The sequence below is a fragment of the Ctenopharyngodon idella genome, chromosome 10 (genome assembly GCF_019924925.1).
Source record: "Ctenopharyngodon idella isolate HZGC_01 chromosome 10, HZGC01, whole genome shotgun sequence".
NCBI lineage: Eukaryota > Metazoa > Chordata > Actinopteri > Cypriniformes > Xenocyprididae > Ctenopharyngodon > Ctenopharyngodon idella.
The window spans coordinates 45,089,679-45,114,279 of NC_067229.1; the positions used below are offsets into that span (position 1 = coordinate 45,089,679).

The following is a 24,601-nucleotide window of genomic DNA, read 5'->3' on the forward strand; positions in this document are numbered from 1 at the left end:
TGAGTGACAGGTTGTCCCGCCCTCATGCCACGTCATCTGAGAGAACAGATGTCGCTGCAAGAGGAAGGGGAAGTTATTTTGATTATGAGAGATTATGAGAGCACATAAATTTGAAAAAAAAAAAATTATGCAAACGGATAAATCATTTATAATAAATACTGCAACATTCCATAAAAAAAAAATAAGAGTTGTCCATTTTGATATCATGGTGACTTCAGGGTTTTTTCCAAATGGCCCAAGATTAGTCCTGGGTAAAGGATGCTATTTCATAGACACCGATGATTTTACTAATAAATGTGTTTATTTGAAGCAACAGAATGTGGCATCTGTTTTTAAACCGTTTTTTAAAGACTTCCGCTCCGTTCTGTTGTGTCAATCCCTGTGGACCTCATCTAACACTTGCTTCTTTTGCCAGACAGCTTTTTAATTGCACGTCTCTAAAGCAGGTATTTGAGTCCTGAACTGCACTTTTGGCAAGATGAGACCTTAAATGTGATTCTATAGGGATCATGAACCTGGAAACACAATCTGGTTTACAATATATGGCCCTGTTGCTTGTACATTGGGCTCTAAAAGTCTGATTCCACTAGTGAAAATGCTTCTATGTTGCATTTACGATTAGTAACCTAGAAATAGAGCAGAATCTGAAATATTTCTTCATTAAATATTCATTGTTTTATCATATTCATGTCTTTTTTTTTTGCATTTATATGAAGAAAAGCATATTTTCCATGTGGTTGCAGACTTTTTGGCCCCTCATCCTTAAAATTCATGTAAACTTTTTTTATATGTATATATTCTTTCAATGTATTAGGATTATTTTTTTCCCTGAACATTTAAAAATGAGCAAATGAGCCTCACTGCAGTTGAATATTTCATTTTTATTTTTCCTGATTGTTATTATGGTGGTATTTTATAGAGCAGCTCTTAGTGTTTCAGCAGGATACTAAAAAGTTTCTGGAATCTCCTCAGCATGATCCGCTAAAACAGCATCTTATTCACCTGATTCCTGTAGCCGCATTATGAGGGGACACTGCTGGATGCCAACCTGTTTCTAATAAGGAAGAGTTAGTTTCCAGGGATAGACTCTTTAAGAGTGTGTGAATGCTTTACGTGGATGCTGTTAACATTTAATGAACTCCATTTCCCCCACATTGAAGCATATTAAAGCTCACAAATATTAGTATGCTTGAGACAGTACAGAAAAGTCTGAATATGATTCCTGGTGAATTTTATAATTTTATATATATATATATATAATATACAAGGAACCATTTATCTCAACTCAAGAACGCTATAGGGTGTAACGGTACACAAACATGACGGTTCAGTACTTACCTCAGGTATTGAAGTCACGGTTCGGTACAGGTTCGGTACAGCAGGGTACAACATATATTAAAAAATTAAGACATTACTAACAGATAAAGTAAATATTATGAATATAAGCTAATATAGTGTATATATTTAGTGAAACGCTCCCCTCTAGAGTTCATTTCTCTAGTGAACTAACATGCTGTGGACACTGAATGACTTGCCTGAGGTAAATGTAATGCTAAGTGAGATATTCTCAAGCTGTTTTATTGATTTTTTTTTTTCCGTAGATCGTCTGTTCTTCTTCTGCGCTTTGTCTTTTTGTGACGATTAGCAAACTGCGTTGCATTATTGCGCGCCCCCTTCTGGATTGGAGTGTGATTCGCCCATGACTGACTGTCTTCATCAGATGACTGCATTAACTGACGCCCGTACTGTACGTTCAGGACAAATACATGTACCATCTGTTACACCCCTAATATATACTGAGAAAAATTGTTCTTTGCTGAACCATTGAAGATCCGTTATTTTCAAGAGTTTACATTAATCTTGTCCATGTAACTTTTTCGCTAGATGTGATGTAATCCGACTAACGTTCTCTCATGTGTGTGTATGTGTAATTCCAGCCATGTTGTCCATGTGTTTTCTGGTACGCCACAGGACAAGCTTTGCTTAAAAGGCTACATGATCCTCGGCACATCCTGAAATTAACAGGCTTACAGGACCATAAATCTCATTTATTTTCCTCTCCCTGTGACCTGATTTCTTCTAGCGCTTTGAAAAGCTCTCATAGACAGGGTCCTGTGGGAGTTTCTGCAGCTAAACTTTATTTCTTGTTTCAATGCTGAAGAAGCATTTTTACATGCTAATTTTTTCACAATGTTGTAGCAAAAGTGATCTTTATGCCATCAACGTAAGTTAGTTCTGCAGTGACTTTAGGACATAAATGTCACCTTGTACATCAGTGTCAGATCCACTTTGAAAGTGACGGATACACGATCTGTGACCTTCAAACTCTATCCAGTAAATGTATGATGCTAAAAACACATGGTATGTGCCTGATTATAAAGGATGAAGCAGGGCGAACTGTACAGCGTTTAGACTTGACCCTGTTTTAAGCAGCCTGAGGTGGAATCATGTTTGACTGGGTCACTGTAATCAGGCAGCAGTAAGACTTTACTCCAGTGTCATGACTTATACCAGCTCCTGCTATGCATTTAACCTTCACCTTCTGCTGACGGTTGTTCCTTCACTTTGTAATTTTAGAGAGAAGCCGACGGAAGAGGCCAAAGCTGAAACGAGCAAAACGTCAAATGTCCAACTGAAACCAGCCACCGCTGCTGCGAACCTTGATCCAGACGACCTGTTCGATGATATATGACCCTCTTTGGGGTCTAATGAGCACCATTCATGATAAGCATGACTTTTGTACTGTTTTTAAGCTATAGGAGTAATAAAATTATACATTTTTAAAGTATTTTTACAATGAATTGGCTCTACAACATGGAAGCTTGTTTTCACCATGGAATAAAAATCAAAGAGTAATTGTGAGTTTATACTGTATCTCAAAATTCAGATTTTTTTTCTCGTGACTGTGAGTTTATATCTCACAATTCTGTGGGAAAAAGTCTCAATTGTGAGAAAAAAGATTGCAAGATTCGCAATTCTGACTTTTTTTCTTAGAATTATGAGATCGCAAGGAAAAAAAGTCAGAATTTAAACTCGCAATTGCAAGAAAAAGGCAGAATTGTGAGATAAATAGCCACATTTAGCTTTTTTTAATTGAGTTTATATCTCACAATTCTGACTTTTTTCTCGCATTTCCAATTTTATCTCACAATTCTGAAAAAAGTAAGAACCGCGAGTTATAAACTCGCAATTGCGAGGATAAAAAAAAGGTCAGAATTGTGAGATAAAAAGCCACAATTAAAATTTTTAATTTTGAGTTTATCTCACAATTCTAACTTTTTTCTTACAATTTCAATTTTATTTCACAATTCTGAAAAAAGTAAGAACCGCGAGTTATAAACTCGCAATTGCGAGGAGAAAAAAAGTCAGAATTGTGAGATAAAAAGCTACAATTACCTTTTTTTAAATTGAGTTTATATTTCACAATTCTGACTTTTTTCTCGCATTTCCAATTTTATATCTCACATTTCTGAAGAAAAAAAAAGTCAGAATCGCAAACTATAAACTCGTAATTGCGAGAACAAAAGTCAGAATTGTGAGATAAAAAGCTGCAGTTACCTTTTTTAAATTCAGTTTATATTTCACAATTCTGACTTTTTTTCGCAATTCCAATTTTATATCTCATACTTCTGAAAAAAGTAAGAATCGCGAGTTAGAAACTTGCAATTGCAAGGAAAAAAGAATTGCGAGTTTATATCGGATATGTGGTGGAAACAAGCTTATTAAACAATGAAAGTAAAAAAATATGAACACTACTTTTTAACAATGAGAACTGAAGAATGAAGAGGCAAAATTAGTCCATTTTTAACTGTAAGGTGTGAATAAATATGATCAATGTGAATAAAGATTTGTTTTTTCTCATTCCCTAAGTTGTCATTTTATTTTCGAAATACATTTAACTCCTGCGTTTTCAACTTGCATGCATTGTTGCATTAGTTATGCTGCACCATTGCTGTTATGGACATCTCTGCTGAAAAAAGACATCTTAAACCAGCTTAAGCTGATCTTTTGGTCTTCAGGCTGGTTTTAGAGAGGTTTTGGGCACTTTTTCAGTTGGACCAGCTGGATAGACCATCTTAAACCAGCTACGACCAGACAACCAGCTTAGACTGATTTAAGCTGGGGTTTTTCAGCTGGGATGAATGATGCATGCGGCTTGTTGAAGAGATGTGTGCTGTAACTTTTCTAAACGAGCTGATGATTTTCACCTTGTGAGCGATAAAGTGGGAGAAAAAAAAAAAAAAAGTTGCATTGAAGAAAGATCCCGAGCCATACACATCAGAATATTATAGACTGAAGTGAGTGAACTATATGTAGATGCCACATTCGACCGCTCCAGGCATGTCGGTGCACCCGCCATCTTGGAACGGTCAGCATGTCATCACTCAAGAATCGATGCCACATTGCACAGTTTCTGTTTGTGAAACTGCCGAGATTTAAATTCCTGAAGAAATGGGATAACTTTTCACATGTGAAAATATGTTAGTTGGTGTTTTTATATATATTAACTCAATATTACAGGTTTTTATGGGAACCTGATGACCACTCTATCATCAAGACAGGTAAGCACCAATCACGTTATTTAGAAAATTTGAGTCTTTTATTATTATATGTGTAGTTTTTATGACATATTACTAAAGAGGCCACATGGAATATTTGTACTTGAAGATTAATTTGTCACAAGACTTATTTTTAAGTACACTGTAAAAAAAAAAAAAAAAAACATTTTCAACACTCATAATAATAATGTTTCTTGAGCAGCAGATCAGATTATTTCTGAAGGATCACGTGACACAAGAGTAATGATGCTGAAAATTCAGCGTGTTCAACAGGAATACATTTTTTTTTTTTTTTTTTTTTATGTTTAGTGTTTTTACTGTATTTTTGATCAAATAAATGCAGCCTTGGTGAGCAAATCCTACCGGCCCCAAACATTTGAATGCTAGTGTATGGACTTGATTTATAATCTCACTCGTTGCAATTTCTAAATCTAATGAATGGGTCAGGTTATTCGTAGAGGAGGTAACGGTACCTTCTCTCCCCCGTGTGGAAAACTCAGGCAAGCTCTTAGTAGTGGAGTTGGGCAGTTCACATCAGCTCAAGAGTAATTTGGTCACTTTCACACCCCGTAATAACCACCACTTACTCCTTCAGGACCTTCAGCATCAGTCTGATTATCCCTGCTCTGTCAGACCAGATGATGCGCTTTTGCGCGCGACTCCGCGTAATACAGAGAGCTGCTCAATGGTTAGGAATGCGAATGTACTGTGTATATAATCTGAAGAACGAATGTTGATTTAATTTGGAAAGTCAAATAGAAGTCACTATCTTAGCTGTTACAGGTACTTTACGAGCAGATGGACATTGCTTTGGACTTTGCGCGGAAGTTTTCTGTGTAGCTCCAAGATTGTGCGCAATGCATTAATGCAATTAAAGAGAAGAGAAACAAATAATTATTTTTTAATTACTTATATCCCATGTTACACGTTCAGACTATCTTAATCGGTGATTCAAAATCCAGCTTGCACCAAGATTAAGAGCGCAGAACATCCCTGTTCCTCTTCAGTCAGCAGGATGTATCGGATTCGTTTTGGGTGGGCACTCTCTGCCCCTCCTCTGAAAACTGACGAAATCATGGGTGGACATGGAATTTGAACTTGCTGCCGGCTCATGTCTTCAGTCTTTTCGTGGGCACCAGGGGAAGAAAGAGCACTGACGTCTGCTGCTCGCTGCTGGAGCATCACAAAAATTGGCACTTTTTATGAAGGACTGGATTTGGAGAATCAGGAATAGTCAAGATTGTCTACTGGGAAAAATAAGTAAGTATTGTTGTTATTATTGTTATTATTATTATTATTGTTATTATTATTATTATTAACAATGCTGATACTTGATGAATATTATTGCACGTTAACAAGTAATGTCAGTTGCATCTTAATTTCTGCTCACCTTTGTTTCATATTCGAGCATATTTCCCTCAGTGCATCTCTTTGTTTCTCATTTGGTTGTCTTGTGAGAGCTTGTCTGTCACCCTGAAGCTTTGTTCGCGCTTGGCATCTTCTCAGTGGAGCTCCACTTATCATTATCTCGTCATTGTCATTTTAATGCCAGTTGTGCTTTAATGCGGATAACTGAGAGTGTGTGATATCAGTGGTGCTGGTGTTCAGATAAGCTTTGGATTGCTTTCAGATAAGCTTTTGGATTTAATTTCGTCTGGGGTGATTGATCTGTCTTCATTACGCGTAGTCTGGCTTTAGCGCGCGCTCAGACTGAAGATTTTCACGGCGATGTTAATTGTTGTTAGAGAGCGATGCGTGGAGATGCTTTATATATCGCTCTCTGGTGTTTAATAGTGTGTACTATATAGGGCGTGTGTGTGATAGGGTTTTGTCATGGGTTTTGGACACCACAGCTGTCACAGGATGGTCCTTGAGTGAAGTAGGACTGTCCAGTGTAGTAAGATGGAGGCTTTTTAACCGCTAACTATGAATGAAGCTTTGATAAACACCTTCTCTGTTTGACTGCAAAGCCATATATTGAATTGATAAAGTGAGACAAGAAAGCAAACAGAGAGTGGGTGTTTAAAGACCTATTGGATTTGGAACAAAGACATAGACATGAAACAGAAACAGTTTGACAATCAACCCACGTTAGAAGTAATCTGTAGCTGCACATGCAAAAATTAAACTCATGACTAAATGACTTTTATGAAATGAAAAGCTTTATTTATTTCCAGATTTGAGATGTTGTTGGACGTTAAGCACATCCTGTGGTTGGTCTGTGTCTGCAGCGCTGTAACCCATCATGGTGAGTTTATAAGGGGTTTTTTAAAGGCATTTTTACTTCTTCCACATTATATAAACTTTTCATTTTTACGTTCATTTAGACTCTCCAAACTTTTAAAATGGGTAAAGGATGCAATGATATTATAATTCTTGCCAGTACTGATAAGCCAATAGGCTAATCATTTTAATGTAATGGCTGATATCGATAAATGGCAATTAAAATTGTATACTATTTTGTCTAAATAAATTAAAAAATAAACCACTTTTTAATCTATTTTAAAATAAAAAAGTATACAATGATATATAAATATAGTGTAAATATTCGAATTATTTATTAATAATTATATTTAATAATTACATTTATAATTATTGTAATAAATTATATTATTTATTTTAATAATTAATTTTTAATTATTATAATATATTAATTTTTAGTGTTCAGTAGTACAACTATTTTATATATTTATTAAATAATGTCAATATTTTACATATCGTACATTATAATATTGTAATGCCTAAATTCACTTGTATCGTTTATTTTTAATTTTTTAATAATAAATTAAAAATAGTTAAATTATTTTTTTTTAATTTTTTAATATTCATTTTATTTATTATACAAATTATATTTAAGTTTTAATATTTGTATTCATATTTAATCATTCATGTATTTTTACTACTCAGTATATTAAAATATTTAATAAATATGAATGTTTTTCATATTCTAATAATAAATATTTTAATTCAATATTCACTTATATAAAATATTCATTTAGAGATTTGTTAAAGATTAGACTTAGTCAGTGTTATTAAAATATTAGTGTTTTTAAAGATTGATGTTAAGTGAGCAATAGATGTCAATAAAGGAAAATAAAATTAAAATTAGGAGAAATTAACCTATGTGATATATTAAAAATCTATAATATCAGCCAGTAACAGTTATGATGATGATGATATATCATACATCCCTAGTAATCATTGTAAACCCTATCTCCAATTACTCAACACTTCCTGTGTACTAAACGACTACTTCCTGTCTGCTGCTGTGTTGTAGTATCACTGATACTCTATTATTGTTTTTTGTTAATATTTTAAATGAGATTTTATTTTAATATTTTCAAATTTCATTTTAATTTTAGTTTTAAAGCTTTGTGTCTTTGTAATTTTTCTTATATTTGTTTTTATTATATTATATTTCATTATATTATTTATTTATTATTCAGTTTATTATATATGTCTATATAGGTTTCAAGTTTTAGTATTTAGTTTGAGTTACTTTAGTATTTCAACTTAAACTAAACGAAAATGAAAAATGTTGAAATGTTTATATATTTATTTATTTCAGGTAAAAAATTTTAACAATAATACAGTATGAAAGATGAACTGCAACATTTTTAGTTTATGAAACTGACATGTTTAAAACATTGATTAAACACTAAGTTATTGACTCTCTGGAAACAGAATGTTTGAGTTTTGTTTCAAAGTGTGTGTTTGTAAAAGCTTCCAAAAGATTATATGATGTGTGTGTGCTCTTGTTTCCAGACTCGGCCCGTAGGTTGAGGGTGGAGAGGAGTCCTCCGGTCCGAGGGTCCCTGGCGGAGCAGGTGGTCTTGCCTTGCCATTTCTCCATCCTCCCACCCCCGACTGGCACCTCCAGCGCATCCACCGCTGCTGCCGCGGCCACGGCCTCCAGCGCCCACCCGGACCATCTCCGCATCAAGTGGACTAAACTCGAGGGCGAAGAGGAAACCATAGTGATGGTGGCCCAGAATGGGTTCATCAAGATCGGCCAGGCGTTTAAAGACAGGGTATCGGTTCCCAGCCACCCCGAGAGCGAGGGCGACGCGTCTCTGACCATAACGAGGCTCAGGGCCAGTGATGCGGGCGTCTACCGCTGCGAGGTCATGCACGGCATTGAAGACACTCAAGATTCAGTCTCCCTGGATGTCAGTGGTCAGTGATTCTTTATGCAAATTTTGAAAGTAATACATGTTCCTGGTCAAAGTTCAATCGTATAATCGCTAATGATGTCACCAGGAGCTCTTAAAGGGATAGTTCACCCAAAAATGAAAATTCTGTCATCATTTACTCACCCTCAAGTTGCTCCAAACCTGTATGAATTTCTTTCTTCTGCTGAACATAAAAGGAGATATTTTGGAAGAATGTCGAAAACCAAACAGTTGATGGACCCCATTGACTTTTCCCCCCATACTATGGAAGTCAGTGGGGCCCATCAACTGTTTGGTTACCTATATTCTTCAAAAAATCTTCTTTTTTGTTCAGCAGAATTAAGAAATCCATACAGGTTTGGAACAACTCACCCAAAAAAGAAAATTTTCATTTTTGGGTGAACTATCCCTTTAAGGCCTGTTCACACCAAGGACGATAACTATAATGATAAAGATACAGTTCTAAATATCATTCCAAATATGAAAGAATAGCAGTCCACACCACAACTATAACGATAACGACACAGAGGAACGATTTCGTTGAAATCACTTTCAGTAAAATGGTGTTTCTTTAACTTCCTTCCTTCCACGATTTCCACTGGCAAACCCGTTCAGCAATGGCTCTCAGATGTGCTGCGCTTTTTTACTCTTGTAAGCACATGTGATGATGTAATTAGTCATCGAAAGCCAAAATGGAACAGCGTTCCTGTCAGGAGACAAGGGGGGAAAGATTATTTTACTTTAGAGTCTGGAAAAATCACTTTCAGAGTCTGGATTTACCTCGAATCTTGACAAGGCCCTATTGTGTTTCTAAATAATAGAAAGTAAGGGGGAATATTTTGTGTTTTAATCAATGCAAGAAAATGTTTAAAGCTTTTTTTGTTGCTGTTGTTTGTTTGTTTGCTAAATGACTACATTATGAACAAATGTCTGAAAATTCATTCAGGAAATAGTTCAAGCTAAAAAGGGTCCTTACTGTTGTAAAATTAGACCTTTGTTAAGATGATGTAAATCTTTGCTTTGTAAATGGAGTCAGATATTAAAGGTGCAGTAAGCGATTTCTGAGAGACACTGTTGATATTTGAAATCGACAAACAAACACGCCCCTCCCTTCATTGCTCCGCCCCCAAAATAATGAACACGCTATATAACACAGGTAACAGCTGGTATATCAGACATCTCACACAAGTATGGATGAATCAGCTGGGATTCAACAACAACAATAGCATACAACAGCATATGGATCTGTGAAACAGCAAAACCAATGTTACTCACGAATCAAGCAGAAACAAAGCGCCTTGGCGTCCATTTTCAGGCCTTCCTGCTTAGGTCTCTCCAGTGCTGGAAAGCTTTTCTAATATTAACGTGGGTCCTAAAGCTCTTGTGTGATCGTCACCCCCCTTCTTTCAATTATATTCCTCCGACCTTTTCCTCTTTGGCATTATCTCAACTATCTCTCTTTCAAATGTCCCACTTGCTCACTCTCTCTCCTCCTCTTTCATGAGCGGATACGCCCCTTATTGCTGATTGGCTCCATGGTTCTCCATGGATTGTTACTTAAAAGTAAGTTACATTGTTGGCTTAAAATTTTGTGTTCATTGAAATTAAAAATTTGAGTTAATACAATGAAGGCGATTGGTTTAATCAACAGAAACTCAAAATATTGTGTTATCTGAACTACATTAATTATTAAGATGATTTGACGAAAGAAAAAATGTTATGATAACAAATCATGAAAATATTTTTTTTTTATAGTGCAGAACAGACATCTAGCAAATATTTACAAAAATTGTTTGTTTGTTTAGCTGTTGATTTAAATTTTCAACAGCATTTCTCAGAAGTCACTTACTGCACCTTTAAATGAATGTTCTGGTTTCAATACAGGCCAAATCGACAGTATCTGTTTACGCCGATTATGTTTGAAATGATTTGACCCTCAGGGTTTTTTTAAGTGCACATAGCTGTAGATGCTATTTACACTAAGTGAAAATAGCAATATATTCTATTTACACTAGCTATAAAAGTAGCATTTCTTTGCATAGTTGTTAGATGCTATTTATACTTCTAAATATTGGCAGATCCTTTGCGCTTCAGTATTGTTGTACATTAACAGGATGCAATAATAACATAGAGTATAAATGATTGTATTTATTAAAATTATTAAATGGATCCCGCCTTATTGGGAAAATTAAGTCCTCCCTACACCTACCCCTAAACTTACCTGATAAATACTTTATTATTAAACACTTGTTAGGCACTTTATTTCCACTTTTTAGATATTTTCTTCATTTTTATTGAAAATAAATGCCTTTCCGATCTGATATGTGATGGGAAAAGGGAGAAGAGCGAGTTTGGCAAAAGGCGGATTTGAACTTGGGTCGATGGTGTCAAAAGCTTCTTCCATGCGTCATACTCTCTATGGTCTACAGCTCTGCAGATGTTGAGTGGCATGCATATTTTTTAATCTTGTGTGGCCCAATCAGACATTGGTGGGTGAAGAGTAAATAGACTGTTTAAACTGGGAAATGGAATAAATATTTAAATTTTTTATGTATTTGGCAGATGCTTTTATCCAAAGTGACTTTTTTTTTCTTATCCAAATCAGTTAATTCATTGCCTGGGAAATAAACCGTTGACCTTAGCATTGCTAACGCCATGCTCTACTCTTTTAAAGTGTGTTCAAATATACACTGTTTTGAACGTATATCCAGCGCTATACGTGCAAGAACCTGGAACATTCGTCTAACAGAAGAAGTGAAAGAAACCATGCTAAAGATCTTTTTAGGTGACAAACAACACTTTATTTGTTTACCGCATTATGATGCCCAGTTGTGTGCAGTAAAACATGAGCACATCTGGCTCAGGTGAGACGGTGGTATTGGAGAGTTTGTAGGCCCGTAGAGAGCTGTGTGCCTTCCTGCCAAATACACTCAATGCCCTCTGTTGAGGTCCGGACAGCGCTGATTGCCACTCAAAAGTAGCGCTTGCCCAAAAAACACACTGCCATCCCTCTGAGGAAAGAGCATTCAGAACCTGGCCTGCTCAGCCAGCAGTTTTGCTAATGTACCCAAAAAAAGACTAGAAAAGCCCATATAAGGACAAATTACAGAGTCTGAAGGCACAGCCTGTTCTGAGAGCCTGATTAGTGTTTGCTAAAGCAGCTATAACTAGTACTATTGCTTATATGTGCTGAAGTATTAAACTTCAACATGAAACTCAAACTGTCTAGTTTAGGAACCAAAAGTCTTCTTTTATTGTTAAGTTATTTATTACTTATTTTATTTTTTATTTTTGTTGTTGTTATTTAATTTAATTTTTCATTTGCATGCCATAACTGTTAGACAGTGTGGACAGTAAAACCCTCTTTTGGAAAAGTTGCATCCATAAATTCATCCACCTTATATATATTTTTTCTTCTTTATATATTCTTTATATATATATATATATATTGTTTTAGTTTAGTTTGAGTTTTTTCCTTTTTTGTTGTTTTACTTTTTAATTTTTATTTTTAATTTGCATGCTTTAGCTGAAAAGATGGAAAAGGAAAGGTCACTTCATAAAATTGAGGCTAAACCACTGGAGTCACATGGTTTACTTTAATGATGTCTTTACTACCTTTCTGGGGCTTGAAAGTGGTAGTTGCGTAGCTGTCAATGGAGGAACAGAAATCTCTCAGATTTCTTTAAAAAAAGATCTTCATTTGTGTTCTGAAGATGAACAAAAGTCTTACAGGTGTGGAACGACATGAGGGTGAGTAATTAATGACAGAACTTTTGGGTGAACTAACCCTTTAAAGTGGCGGACAACAAAACTGCAGCTCACACTTAAACAAAATGATATTGTGTGATTATGTGGATGCTAATATTGTTATACTTATAGTTATCTTTATAGTTATCAGTCTTGGTGTGAACTGCTCTTAAATCTTTTTATTGTTTATTATTTTATTTTATTTTATTTGCAAGTTTTAGCTGTTTTATTCATATACATTCATATACACCTTTGGCCATTGCGTTGCTTTTGTGCTGTGTAATGCTGTGAGAGTGATTACTATTCAGATCATGTTCAGTATTTGACACGGCAGGTTCCTAAATAGCTGAACAATAAAAGGATTCTTGATTTTTTCCAGACAACTGCTTGTTGTTGAGGCTGAAACTTCCAGGGTTCAGTACAAAGGCGGCTCTCTTCGAATGTGATTCCTCACAAAAACAGCCCATTTGATCACATTTATTGTTAGATGAAGTCAAATCTAACACTGACCATATGACCACCTGACTGGAAAGAAAATCAGATTGATGAAAATATGTTTAAAAGTTTGGAATCAGTAGGATTTTTTAAAGATTTTTGAAAGTCTCTTATGCTCACTAAGGCTGCATATATTTGATAAAAAATACTGTAAAACTGTCACATGATCCTTTAGAAATTGTTCTGTTTTTCTGAATAGGTGTTCAAAGAAACATTTCTTATAACTATCAATGTTGAAAACAGCTGTGCTGCTTAATATTTTTGTAGAAACTGTTCCTTTTTCAGGATTCTTTGATGAACAGAAAGTTGAGGCAATTATTTGAAGTAGAAATCTTTTTACATTATAAATGTCATTTGATCAATTTTGATCAAATGATCAAAATTTGGTCAATTTTTTTCTCACAATTGTGAGTTTATATCTTGCAATTTTGACATTTTTTCTCACAATTGTGAGTTTATATCTTGCAATTTTGACTTTTTTCTCGCAATTGTGAGTTTATATCTAGCAATTCTGACTTATATTCTCAGAATTGTGTGATATAAACAAGCAATTGCAACTTATTATAAGTCCAATTCTGAGGGGAAAAAATTACTTTTTTCCTCACAATTATCTCGCAATTGCGAATTTATATCACACAATTCTGAGAAAAAAAGTCAGAATTCGCAATTACTACTTTTTTTATTTTTTATTCAGTGGCGGAAACAAGCTTTCATAGTAGATGGTGTTCTTGTCATGTACTCAAAAATATATTAGATACAAAAAAACAATCAAAATTCACTCTCTATAAAGTTTGATCAAATTAATTTTGTTCTTGCTTTTGGTTCATGAACTTGATTTCTGTTTTTTTCATAGGTGTTGTGTTTCATTACCGTGCCAACAGTAGTCGCTACAGTTTAGATTTCGAGCACGCCAAGCAGGTCTGCATTGATGTGGACGCGACCATCGCCACCGCTGAGCAGCTGTATTCGGCCTACGAGGACGGATTTGACCAGTGCGATGCTGGATGGCTGGCAGACCAAACCGTCAGGTGATTTTTTTTTTTTTTTTAGCTCCAGACTCAAGTCTATCAAATCATATTATCTACATTTGAATATTGCTGATATGACAACCACATCTGGGGTTGTTCTCCACAGATACCCGATAACAAAGCCACGGGAAGGTTGCCATGGTGATATGATACTAAAGCCAGGAGTCAGAACATACGGACTCAGAAATTCCTCCGAAATGTATGATGTGTACTGCTATGTAGGAAAACTTCAGGGTAAGTTTAGAAATCAGCTAGGGAATGGATTTCTCATACACCAACAGCGCTCCTCATTCTGTGATCATGTCTTGTCAGAATTACTATAATTATGAGATGACAGTTTGGAGATTCTGCTCAGAGCTGTTCACGTGCTCAAACTCAGAAATTACTTGTTTCTATGGCAACGCTCATAAGTCAAGTCAAGTCACCTTTATTTATATAGCGCTTTTTACAATGTAGATTGTGTCAAAGCAGCTTTACATTGATAACTGGTACATTATTTGGCTGCACAGCAGCTCTTAAAAGAATAGTGTCAATGCAGGCAGATCAAAGCACTGTTGAATATCAAATGTCAAGTCAAATGTCAAGTGTCCCCAACTAAGCAAGCCAAAGGCGACAGCGGCAAGGAACCTAAATAGTTTTTTTTCGTTGCAGTTATAAGAATTTGGAGGGGAAATGTGTGATTGGATGGAAAATGTCGTTTTGAAAATATTCCTAATGGTTCACAAATTTTAAATTTAGTTTTTGTTTAAAAATAATTTTTTCAATCAATCAATAGAAATAGATAAAGAAATACAGATGCAATATCTATGTGTGGCTTTATTGGTGAAGACAGCTAAATATTTAATCACATCATTAATTTACTTCCATATTCTCTTGCAAAAGAAAAATACTAAGACAAAAAAATCCTAAAACTTACTTGGTGAATTTCACAGCAACATTACCCCAAACTTTTTTTAGAAAGAAAATATAAAAAATATTACTATCATGTGCAAATGCTTGTATTATTTTATCTAAATAATATTATTATTTGAGATAAAATAATACTTAATTATTATTTTTATTATTCAGAAAATATAAATAGATCCATGTGCAGCTTTATTGGTGATGACAGCAAATAACAAATATAACTAGACATTTTATATATATATATATATATATATATGTATAAACACTTTTATTATTTTATTTGAAAAATAATATCATTATTTACTTTACAATACTTTTTTTTTAATTGCAGTAATGAGAATTTAGAAGGCAAATGTCTCAATTTGAAGGGAAGAAATCTTAATATCTTTTTTTTAAAATCTTTTTATTTTTTTTTAACACGACATGAATGCATAACAATGTTCACAGCTAAAGTCAGGTCATAAGCAAAACGCTAAGCAAAACTTAATACTTTAATAAGCACACAAATACCTTTTATCTTAAAGGTAAAACCTTTGATCTTAATTTTGCTGTGTTTGGGTTAGCATTTGTGTCGGGTGTATGATACCTAAGAATGCTGTCTAGATAGGCAGTTACTAGGGTTTGAAACAGAGGCTGTGTGATATGTATAAAGTGAATGTGTTTTTGTGTGTGTCTGACCTCAGGTGAGGTGTTCTTCCCTGCTACGGATGTTAAGATGACTCTTGATGAGGCCAGGGCGGCGTGCGAAAGACAGGACGCCGTTTTAGCATCTCCAGGTCACCTGCATGCAGCCTGGAGGGACGGCATGGACCGCTGCGACTTCAGCTGGCTGTCTGACGGCAGCGCCCGCTACCCCATCTCTGTACCCAGAATTCAGTGCGGCAAAGGACAGCTGGGTGTGAGGACTATGTACCGTTACCTCAACCAGACAGGATTTCCTTTACCGAGCGAGAAACTGGGAGCTTTCTGTTTCAAAGGTAGGTCTGCACGAAATGCTCAGGAGGAAAAAATGAATTCTAAAACCTACTGGGTAAATCTCAGGGAAACATGCCATCCCAAAATCAAAAGAAAAAAACAAGAAAATACTCATTCACATTTATTTAATATTGCACATTTTAAAATCAACTCATGTTGACCAAAATGATTTACATGGTAACAATATATCAGCAACATCTATCAAACAAACAATTAACTAAATATTATATTTATTTTATATGATAATAAAGTCCAATAATATATATAATAATATAAAATATTAAAAAGGGGCTTGTTTTTCTTTATGAAAATATAATTTATATTCACACACATGTATATACATTTGTGTGTGTAATGTATTTAAATAATATTTTCGCACAATATTTTTGGGATTTATGACACAAACTAATCATATCCAATTATAGCGCGATGGAGGCATTGCCTCCTCTCACGTGACTTTCCCCCATTCATTCTCAATTACCTTCCAAAAACCCACCGCACACTTTAGGGAGTCTGTTAAAAGTCAATGACCTCAGAGGAGGCAAGAGAAACGCGGACTCCCTCTGTAACTTTAGAAAAACTAGTGATTTATACACTTTTTAATGTCACTTTTTGTAATATTTGCCTTGTTTTATTTTTGTAATATGTATGATTTTCTCATCCAATTTTCTGAGGAGGCACTGTCTCCCTTGCCTATCAGAGGGATATGGTAACATCTTTGACAGGTTTCGTGAGATTCAAACAACTATTGTTTTGTAGATAGGGAGGTGTCTGTTTTGCTGTGATATCGTAACAGCTGTGACAAAACAAGAGGTGGGATTTATCGCACAAACCAATCATATCCAGTCATATCGCGATGGGGGAAATGCTTCCTCTCACATGACTTTCCCCCATTCATTCTCAATTACCCCCCACCAAACCCACCGCATGCTTTAGGGAGTCTGTTAAAAGTCAATGACCTCAGGGGAGGCAAGAGAAAGCAGACTCCTGCTGTAACTTTAGAAAAACGAGTGACTTTTTAATGTCACATTTTGTAATATTTGCCTTGTTTTATTTTTGCAATATGGATTTTTTTTCTCATCCAATTTTATGAGGAGGCACTGCCTCCCTTGCCTCCTCGCTCGGAGTATGGTAACATCTTTGGCAGGTTTCGTGAGATTCAGACAACTATTGTTTTGTAGATAGGGAGGCGTCTGTTTTGCTGTGATATCATAACAGCTGTGACAAAACAAGAGGCGGGATTTATCGCACGATCCAGTCATATCCAATCATAGCACGATGGAGGCATTGCCTCTTCTCACGTGACTTTCTCTCATTCATTATTCTCAATTATCCCCCACCAAACCCACCACACACTTTAGGGGGTCTGTTAAAAGTCAATGACCACAGGGGAGGCAAGAGAAACGCGGATTCCCACTGTAACTTCAGAAAAACTAGTGAATTTTAATGTCACATTTGCATTGTTTTATTCTTGAAATATGGATTATTTTCTAATTTTTTTTGAGGGAGACAGTGCCTCCTCAGAGGAATATAGTAACATCTTTGACAGGTTTCGTGAGATTCACACAACTATTGTTTTGCACATAGGGAGGCGTCTGTTATGCTGTGATATCATAACAGCTGTGACTCCGAGCGGACCTTTCCTCTCTCTCTCTCTGCTAGCTGGGTGGAAGCAGAATAATTTGTTCTCTCAAGGGGGTCCTCAGATTTCATCTGTTGAACGTCTGTCCTAAGTCAAGCTCAAATATGTGCCTTAAAACGGCAAACTAACTGACCTGTTTTCAGGTCAGTTCCGCTGCCCAGAATGACTATGACCTTTGAACCCTGTAACTGTCCTGCTGAGGGTTGTTTAAACTCTGTCTGTACAACCTCAGTCGTCACTTGATAGGGAAAATGGAAACAGGCCACACAAAATAATCCAATTTTACATCGGGTATCTCCTTTTCACCCCCTACCTCCAGGGATCTTGTGGCTTTCCTGTTAGCCGTGGCTTGTTTCATGTAACCAGTCTTGAAGCACTTCTCTTAAATGGGCTTCTACCGCAGAGTACCGCAAAACAAACAAAAGAACTCTGAGTAGGCCAGGAAAGAGCGTGGAGGGCAAGAGTGCCCCACTATAATATATAAACAAGCGCTAGTGGGGGGATGTGGCTTCCTCCTGTGCTGTTTCAAGATCACTGCCATTTATAAAGGAAAAAGATGCCTGATGTTTTACATCAGAGGCGCTGCACAGAAAAGAGGACACATCCCTAACGTCTAACAGCTGGCTGTGTGTCCACACACTGAGACGGAGACAAAGAAGCAGTGAGATGTTGTACTGTCATAGCCTTGACATGAGCAAAAGTAGGTGGCTTCACCCAAAAATGAATTTTTCTCATAATTTCATATGTGTTTGAATCCAGATTAACATAACATTGTCATAAGTATTCAGTTATTTTATATTCTGCCTGTCCTGGTTGTGATATGTGTAGGCTTACAGAATGATGAAGATAGACTGATAGAATTGGCAAAGTGAAGGAAGGAGAGATGGGTGTGGGTCTTTGTCTATACACAACACTCTGCATAACTTCAGCGTTATGCAACTGAAATATAAAAACGGACTCAAAACAACATAAATTCTTAAAAGCGGTAAATGCTGAAAGAAGAACAATTGGTGGTTACTATTGAAAACAAGTGTTTTGTCTCATAAGTCAGACTACTGTCAGTGAAATGCCTCTGAAAACATGCAATATAAAAAGCATAGGCGTCACATTTTATTTTTTCCAAATGTGAGATATATGTTTGTTCAGTATGTTGTATTGTCTTAAGATCCTAAATCAGGTTTAATTTTGTAGAGTCCAAGATTTTTTTAAATGTTTTTGAAAGATGTTTCTTATTCTCACAAATGTTGCATTTAATTAATACTACAGTAAAAACAGTAATATTATATTATATTAAAATATCTTTTCTATTTGAATATATTTTAATATTCAAATATTTAATATATTTTAAAATGTAATTTATTCCTGTGATGTAAAGCTGAATTTTCAGCATCATTACTCCAGTCTTCAGTGTCACATGATTCTTCAGAAATCATTCTGATATGCTGATTTTGTGTTCAAGAAACTTTTATTATTACTATCAATTTTGAAACTGTGATGCATTATATTTCAGGATTCTTTGATGAATAGAAAGTTCAAAAGAATAGAACTTACACTGTAAACAATTATTTTCTTGATTTGTTATCACAACATTTCGTTTGTCAAATCAACTTAGATAATTAATGTGGTTCAGATAACATAATATTTTGAGTTTCTGTTGATTAAATCAATCGCCTCCATTGTATTAACTCAAATTTTTAATTTCAATGAACTCAAAATTTTAAGACAACCAGGTAACTTACTTTTTTAAGTTAAACCAACATTTCTTTTTTACAGTGCATTTGAAATCGTCTTTACCTTCACTTTTGATCAGTTTAAGGTATCCTTGCTGAATAAAAGTCCCCCAAACTTTTGAACGATATATGTCTATCCCTCACAGCCTCATTTTTATTAGTAAAAAATTAAATGGTGTTAGTAAAATTAAACATGGTGTCTAGCCTCGATAACATGGATTGTCGGGTTTTGTTCATGCTCAAGTGCTGCTGTCATTAATGAAAAAGTTATACAAACTAAGACATTCTGAAATCTATATATATTTTTAAATTTAGCTAAATGGAGGCATTTTCACTTGTACTTTCAGACTTTAGGACCCCCACTGCATACAGCCAGATGTGCGACTGCCATACATGTCATCATGAATGGGTTTGCCTTGCTGCTGAAACCTCTTGCTAAGCACAAACATTTTTTACAGTCTGAGTCAAACCTTTGGAGGTCTGCCAACATGTCATGAGCACAGCAGCTATATGTGTATGAACAGACAGGAGTGGACATTATAGTGTAGTTAACTTTGCAACATTTACAATTTTTATATAGGTCCGTGAAAGTGTGTCAGAGTTAGCTTGCACGTAGATAGCAGTGTTACGGTTTGATTTATCCGTTGTGAGAAATGAGACGACTTTGGCACTTATATTATAAAACATTCCAAGTGCAGTTATTCAAGACTATTTACCTACTGGTCAGAGTCAAAATAAGAGGTTAGGCAATATGCAACCTAGCCAAAAACATTCTGGAAAGGAAGCTAGAGTTTCAGAATAAATATAAACTGTCAAGTTCTACCCTGTCATAGCAAGTCATTTTCCCAAAATAACTCTTTACCAGCCAAAGAATTCTTTCATGCTTAGACGATTCTACTGTTGTTGGTGTTTTTAGAAATTTTTAAAAATATCTTGACTTTGTTGCCAGTGATTGTGCATACGTGGTCAGTGTTAATAGACTGATGGCTGTGATTGAATTTCCAATAAAACTTCAAAAGTATTCTACAGTACTCTCCTTAATAGCACCTCTTAAAGCTGATATAGTTTCTTATATCCCAAATTAATATAGACAAATATACTGTAAAAATATTCATTTGTAGATTGACACTGTGGCTCTTTCAACATTGTTTGGGCACATCTGACTTGTCAGCTTTTGTCAATAAATGGTGTGAATATGGGTGGACTAGCTAAACAATGGAAAATCGGCAAGTGTTTGGAAACAAGCCATTATTTTTATAATTCAATTTGGTGCCAATAGGGGCATCAAAATTATACACTTCACCTTTAAAAGTATTTTGAAAATTCTTGGTCAAAATTACATCTTTCCTCTTTTCTCTGTTCTCAGGATGGGATCCCACAACTGTACCCACAGCTGGACCCACAATATCACCAATTCTCTCGGAGAGCCTTCAAATCTCTTCCATTAAAGCAATGCCTTCTACAACAGCCCATGGCACCACAGAAGAGCCACCATCCATGTTTTCTGCAAGCATGGCTCCACGCGAAAGAGCCACTCCTGAAGCATATCCTTATGCTAAATCCACAGTTGTTGTACCAACCGAAGCCCAGGCAATTTCAGATATGGTAACCCCGACCACATTTAGTGACTATGAAGACAAGGAAACCTTCAGGTTGCAAGGGCCACCCCCTGGGGCTCCTTCTCAGCCATTCTCAGTCCCCACCCCAACTGAAATGTCCGATTATTCAGATTCCTTATTCTCTATCCAGCTACCCCGTCAGCCCACCGCAGGGATCAAACATCCTGTGTTGGATACTCCGCATGGAGAATACAGTGGTGCTGAGGGTAGCAGCAGCGGCGACACGGATACTTCTGAGAGTGTGATTCCTACTTTGCCTGTGTTTGTTACGACCTTCAAAGGAGATCCAGACAAGCCAAAAATTGTGTACAAAGAGAACGAAACCACAGCAAACACGACTACAGAAGGTTCGGTCATTGCTGAGTCCACCATGATAACCCCACGTTTAAGTGAAAAGGTTGTGCACAGCCAACAGATTGATTCCATGAAGGACCTCGGCTTTCCACGAGACATCAATATGCTTTTTGTCAACATTCAGGACCAAAATCAGTCAGGTAGGTCAGATAGAAGTTTTTAGATGACTCTTCATAATCGATAATCATATCGAAGCTAGTTTTACCAGAGAAAGAATGGTAATGCATTGACTTCTTGTTCACATGAACCAATTTTGCTTGTCCTTTCATATTTTGGTGCAGCATTGTTTTTCTGTGATTGTTGCTTGTCCAAAGCAGCATGTTGTAAATGAATGACTGGGTTTAGGAAACATTGGGATGCAAAATGAATGTAGATCTTGGCTAAGGAGAGTACACATTTGGCTCTGTCGCAACGCCTACTGCTGTCTCGCAAACAACAGGTCTGGACTCGACCCTTTGATTTTATGCAGTTGCTTTTGTAGTTGGTTTGTGATAGATCTTTACATCATCCACAAGTATAGCTAAAATAGCGGTGCTGCCTACATGCATAAATAAGGGAAAGGAAAACAGATCTTCCATGCCTTCCCATGACCTTAATTGACTTCCAGTGTTGCTGGAAAGAGTGATGATGTTGATAAACATCTGTAAATGGACTGCAGCCAGTTTTCCTGTCTTGTAGGTCCTGTGGGTCGACATTAATCAGTTGACCCATTTATACCATTTGAGACTGTTAAAGGGGCATCTACTCTAGGAAAACATCAGAGAGAGACAGAGGTGTTGAGTGTGAGAAAGTGTAGCTCTCAAAGCCACAGACAAATGTCTCTTGGGTCAAATGGCAAAGCCCCTTTAAAACATCAGTCAGCAAAGTAATCACTGCAAGCTAATTACTTTCCCTTACCTCGTCCAGTCTACAGATCAGGTTACCATGTGTGGCTGCTAGTGTGTCCATCAAAGGAAAGGTATATTTTGTTATGTATGTTATTGAGGCCTTTCAGGATGTAGTAAAATTTCTGGCTATATTTCACACAGCGTAATGTGTAATGTACCAGTAGCTGGAATTACTTTGTTTAATTTTGAACAAGAAAAGGGCCTTGTGATTTTGCAATATATTGACTTTATGGTTTCACAGGGACATCTCTCTGAATGAAATTTATAATAAGTAATTCGCTCTACTGTATTTAAGTAGAGGCATTACTTATGTAGGAACAATAATAAGGAATATCTTGACAGCCAAAATTATAATTCACTTGAACATTTTATTTGCCTCAAGTGAGACTCTAGCCTTTAAGTGGAATGCAGTGCCAGTTGCCCCACATACATTTCCTGCCAGTACTGAGACTCAAACCTGCAATCTTCAGGTTACAAGCCAGACTCTCTAACCATTAGGCCACAACAGCCCTTCTATGATTAGCTGTTGACTTAGAAAGTGTTTGTGTAATGTGTTTTCTTTTTCGTTTGCAGTTGATTCTGTTCTGAAATTCCTTGGGCAGACCACTAAAACCCTAACGTCTGGTGAAAGTGAGACACCTTTAGGCAGTGGAGACCTTGAAATATATCCCTCAGCTTCTGTTACCATCACCCCAGAACTGAGTTTCATTAACGGAAAGCACGAGTTGACTCTGAAACCAGACACTGACCAGACTCAGGAGGCTAGAGGAGACCATTTTGACACTGCAATCCCACCAAGAGAAGAAACCATCCCTGATGACGAGATGGTAATATTGACGGAGGAGGCTGAAGGCTTCACATCTTCCCCTGAGACAAATGAATCTGGCTCAACGACAAGAAGCCCAATTGAGCCCCATTTCACAACAAAGAGCTCAGAAAGTATAACCACGACAGAGTTTCCAACATTTGCAACTAAATCTCCAAGCCAGGAGATGACTTCACAAGCCATATCATTTAGCATGCCGAAGTATGAAGAAGGTTCTGGGATGCGCCCAACAGATGATGAAGAGGAACCGACACCATTGGAAGGTTCTGCGGATGACATGCTTTCAACAACGGCATCTACTGACCCAGATGTGGTGGCTACTGACGAGGCTGAAACACAGAAGTCTACACAGGCATTTGGGGTGGATTGCTCCACCAAAGGACCATTTGTTACAACTCCAGAATCCAGCACTCTAGAAAGAAAAACAAAGCCAGAAAATGAAGATTTTGAGGGCTCCACCTCCGCTGAAGATGAAGGCTCGGGACAAGATATAGATCCAACAGAAGAACCAAAACAACCAACTTTATCTCCATCTTTCACTGTTACATCCCACAGCTCTACAAGTTCCTCAACAAGTACTCATCCAAAAGAGCCAAGGCAATCTGTTAGTTTGGCTTTGCCCAGTACAGAGCCTACGATTCAGGTGGTTTCAACTCCTCAAACAGGGGCAATCCTAGAGGAAAATACTCCTCATATTAAACACACTGAGAAAGACCAAAACCAAAGTACAACTGAGAGTCCTTTGTTGGTCCCTGAGATTGACAAAGGTGTAAGCGCAATCTTCATCATCTCTGAGGACATCAGCTCTGGTGATCAGCCAACTGAATCATTCTCAACACAACCTTTCACTGCAACTATTGTTCCATCCCTTCTCATTCAACAAACTGAAGAAATAAGTGCTGGTACGCATGATGAATCAACTAAAGTATTTGAAGGTTCTGCAGAAGACACAACACCATTGATTTTTACTAGTGTCCAGACTCGAACAAAATTCACAACCCAGAGTTCAGAGACCACCATTCTGCCCACTGATGGTCTTAGAGCAGTAATGTCTTCCTCCCAAGAAACTGTTCTAATCCAAAACACATCTTCAGAAGACACAACCACCCCAGTGCAGTCATCAGAGACTTCAGAGGAGACAACACAAGAAATATCACATTCTACATTTGGATTCTCAACAGAGAAGCCTCTCACTTCATCATCTCCAGTTTCTAGTCGTCCATCCTCCAGTGTTCCTACAGATTTAAATGTGCAAGAGCCAGTTCAGGTCTCAGATAGAGTCACTACTTCTGCTACAGAAGACATTCTGACCACCTCCAAAGCCACAAGTACTGTGGAATTTGAAGTGAATGCCATAGATTATGAAGATGTGACACGTCCCTCAATTGTTGAAGGACAACCACCACCCAGGGAAGAGTTCACCACAAGAAAACCAGAGGTCTGGACGGAATCCAGCTACACTGTTGAGAGTGATATGGTGAATTTGCAAGGTACAGTTTCACATAATATGTATTTTTGTAACTTGTAAAGTATCTTGCTTATCTTATATAGTGGTGAATAGGTAATTTCCAAAGTTCCTATCTTAAGGTTTACAAATAATTGATTTAGTTTAATTGCTTCATAGTTAATTTGTCCATAGTGGATTTGTCCATCCACTAATA

General features: G+C 36.5%; 2 protein-coding genes and 1 long non-coding RNA gene across 4 annotated transcripts in view; 2 read left to right on the forward strand and 1 right to left on the reverse strand.

The window, feature by feature from the left end:
- Positions 1-3,864, forward strand: part of xrcc4 (X-ray repair complementing defective repair in Chinese hamster cells 4) — a 37,329-nt gene extending 33,465 nt beyond the window's left edge. For both annotated transcript variants that reach the window (XM_051907808.1, XM_051907810.1), the window contains one exon: positions 2,578-3,864. In XM_051907808.1, coding sequence (XP_051763768.1) covers positions 2,578-2,692 — 115 coding nt within the window. In that variant the 3' untranslated portion in view covers positions 2,693-3,864. The remainder of the gene's footprint in view (positions 1-2,577) is intronic.
- LOC127520052 (uncharacterized) lies at positions 3,215-5,426 on the reverse strand. Its single transcript, XR_007932009.1, has 2 exons — positions 3,559-5,426; positions 3,215-3,396 (listed from the first exon to the last, which is right to left on the reverse strand). It is a non-coding gene; the product is annotated as an uncharacterized LOC127520052 (long non-coding RNA).
- A 204-nt stretch (positions 5,427-5,630) lies between these two features.
- Positions 5,631-24,601, forward strand: part of vcanb (versican b) — a 29,253-nt gene continuing 10,282 nt past the window's right edge. The window contains exons 1-8 of the mRNA XM_051907807.1: positions 5,631-5,819; positions 6,737-6,807; positions 8,325-8,735; positions 13,827-14,001; positions 14,108-14,235; positions 15,591-15,884; positions 20,621-21,367; positions 22,688-24,430. Coding sequence (XP_051763767.1) covers positions 6,744-6,807; positions 8,325-8,735; positions 13,827-14,001; positions 14,108-14,235; positions 15,591-15,884; positions 20,621-21,367; positions 22,688-24,430 — 3,562 coding nt within the window. The 5' untranslated portion in view covers positions 5,631-5,819; positions 6,737-6,743. The remainder of the gene's footprint in view (positions 5,820-6,736; positions 6,808-8,324; positions 8,736-13,826; positions 14,002-14,107; positions 14,236-15,590; positions 15,885-20,620; positions 21,368-22,687; positions 24,431-24,601) is intronic.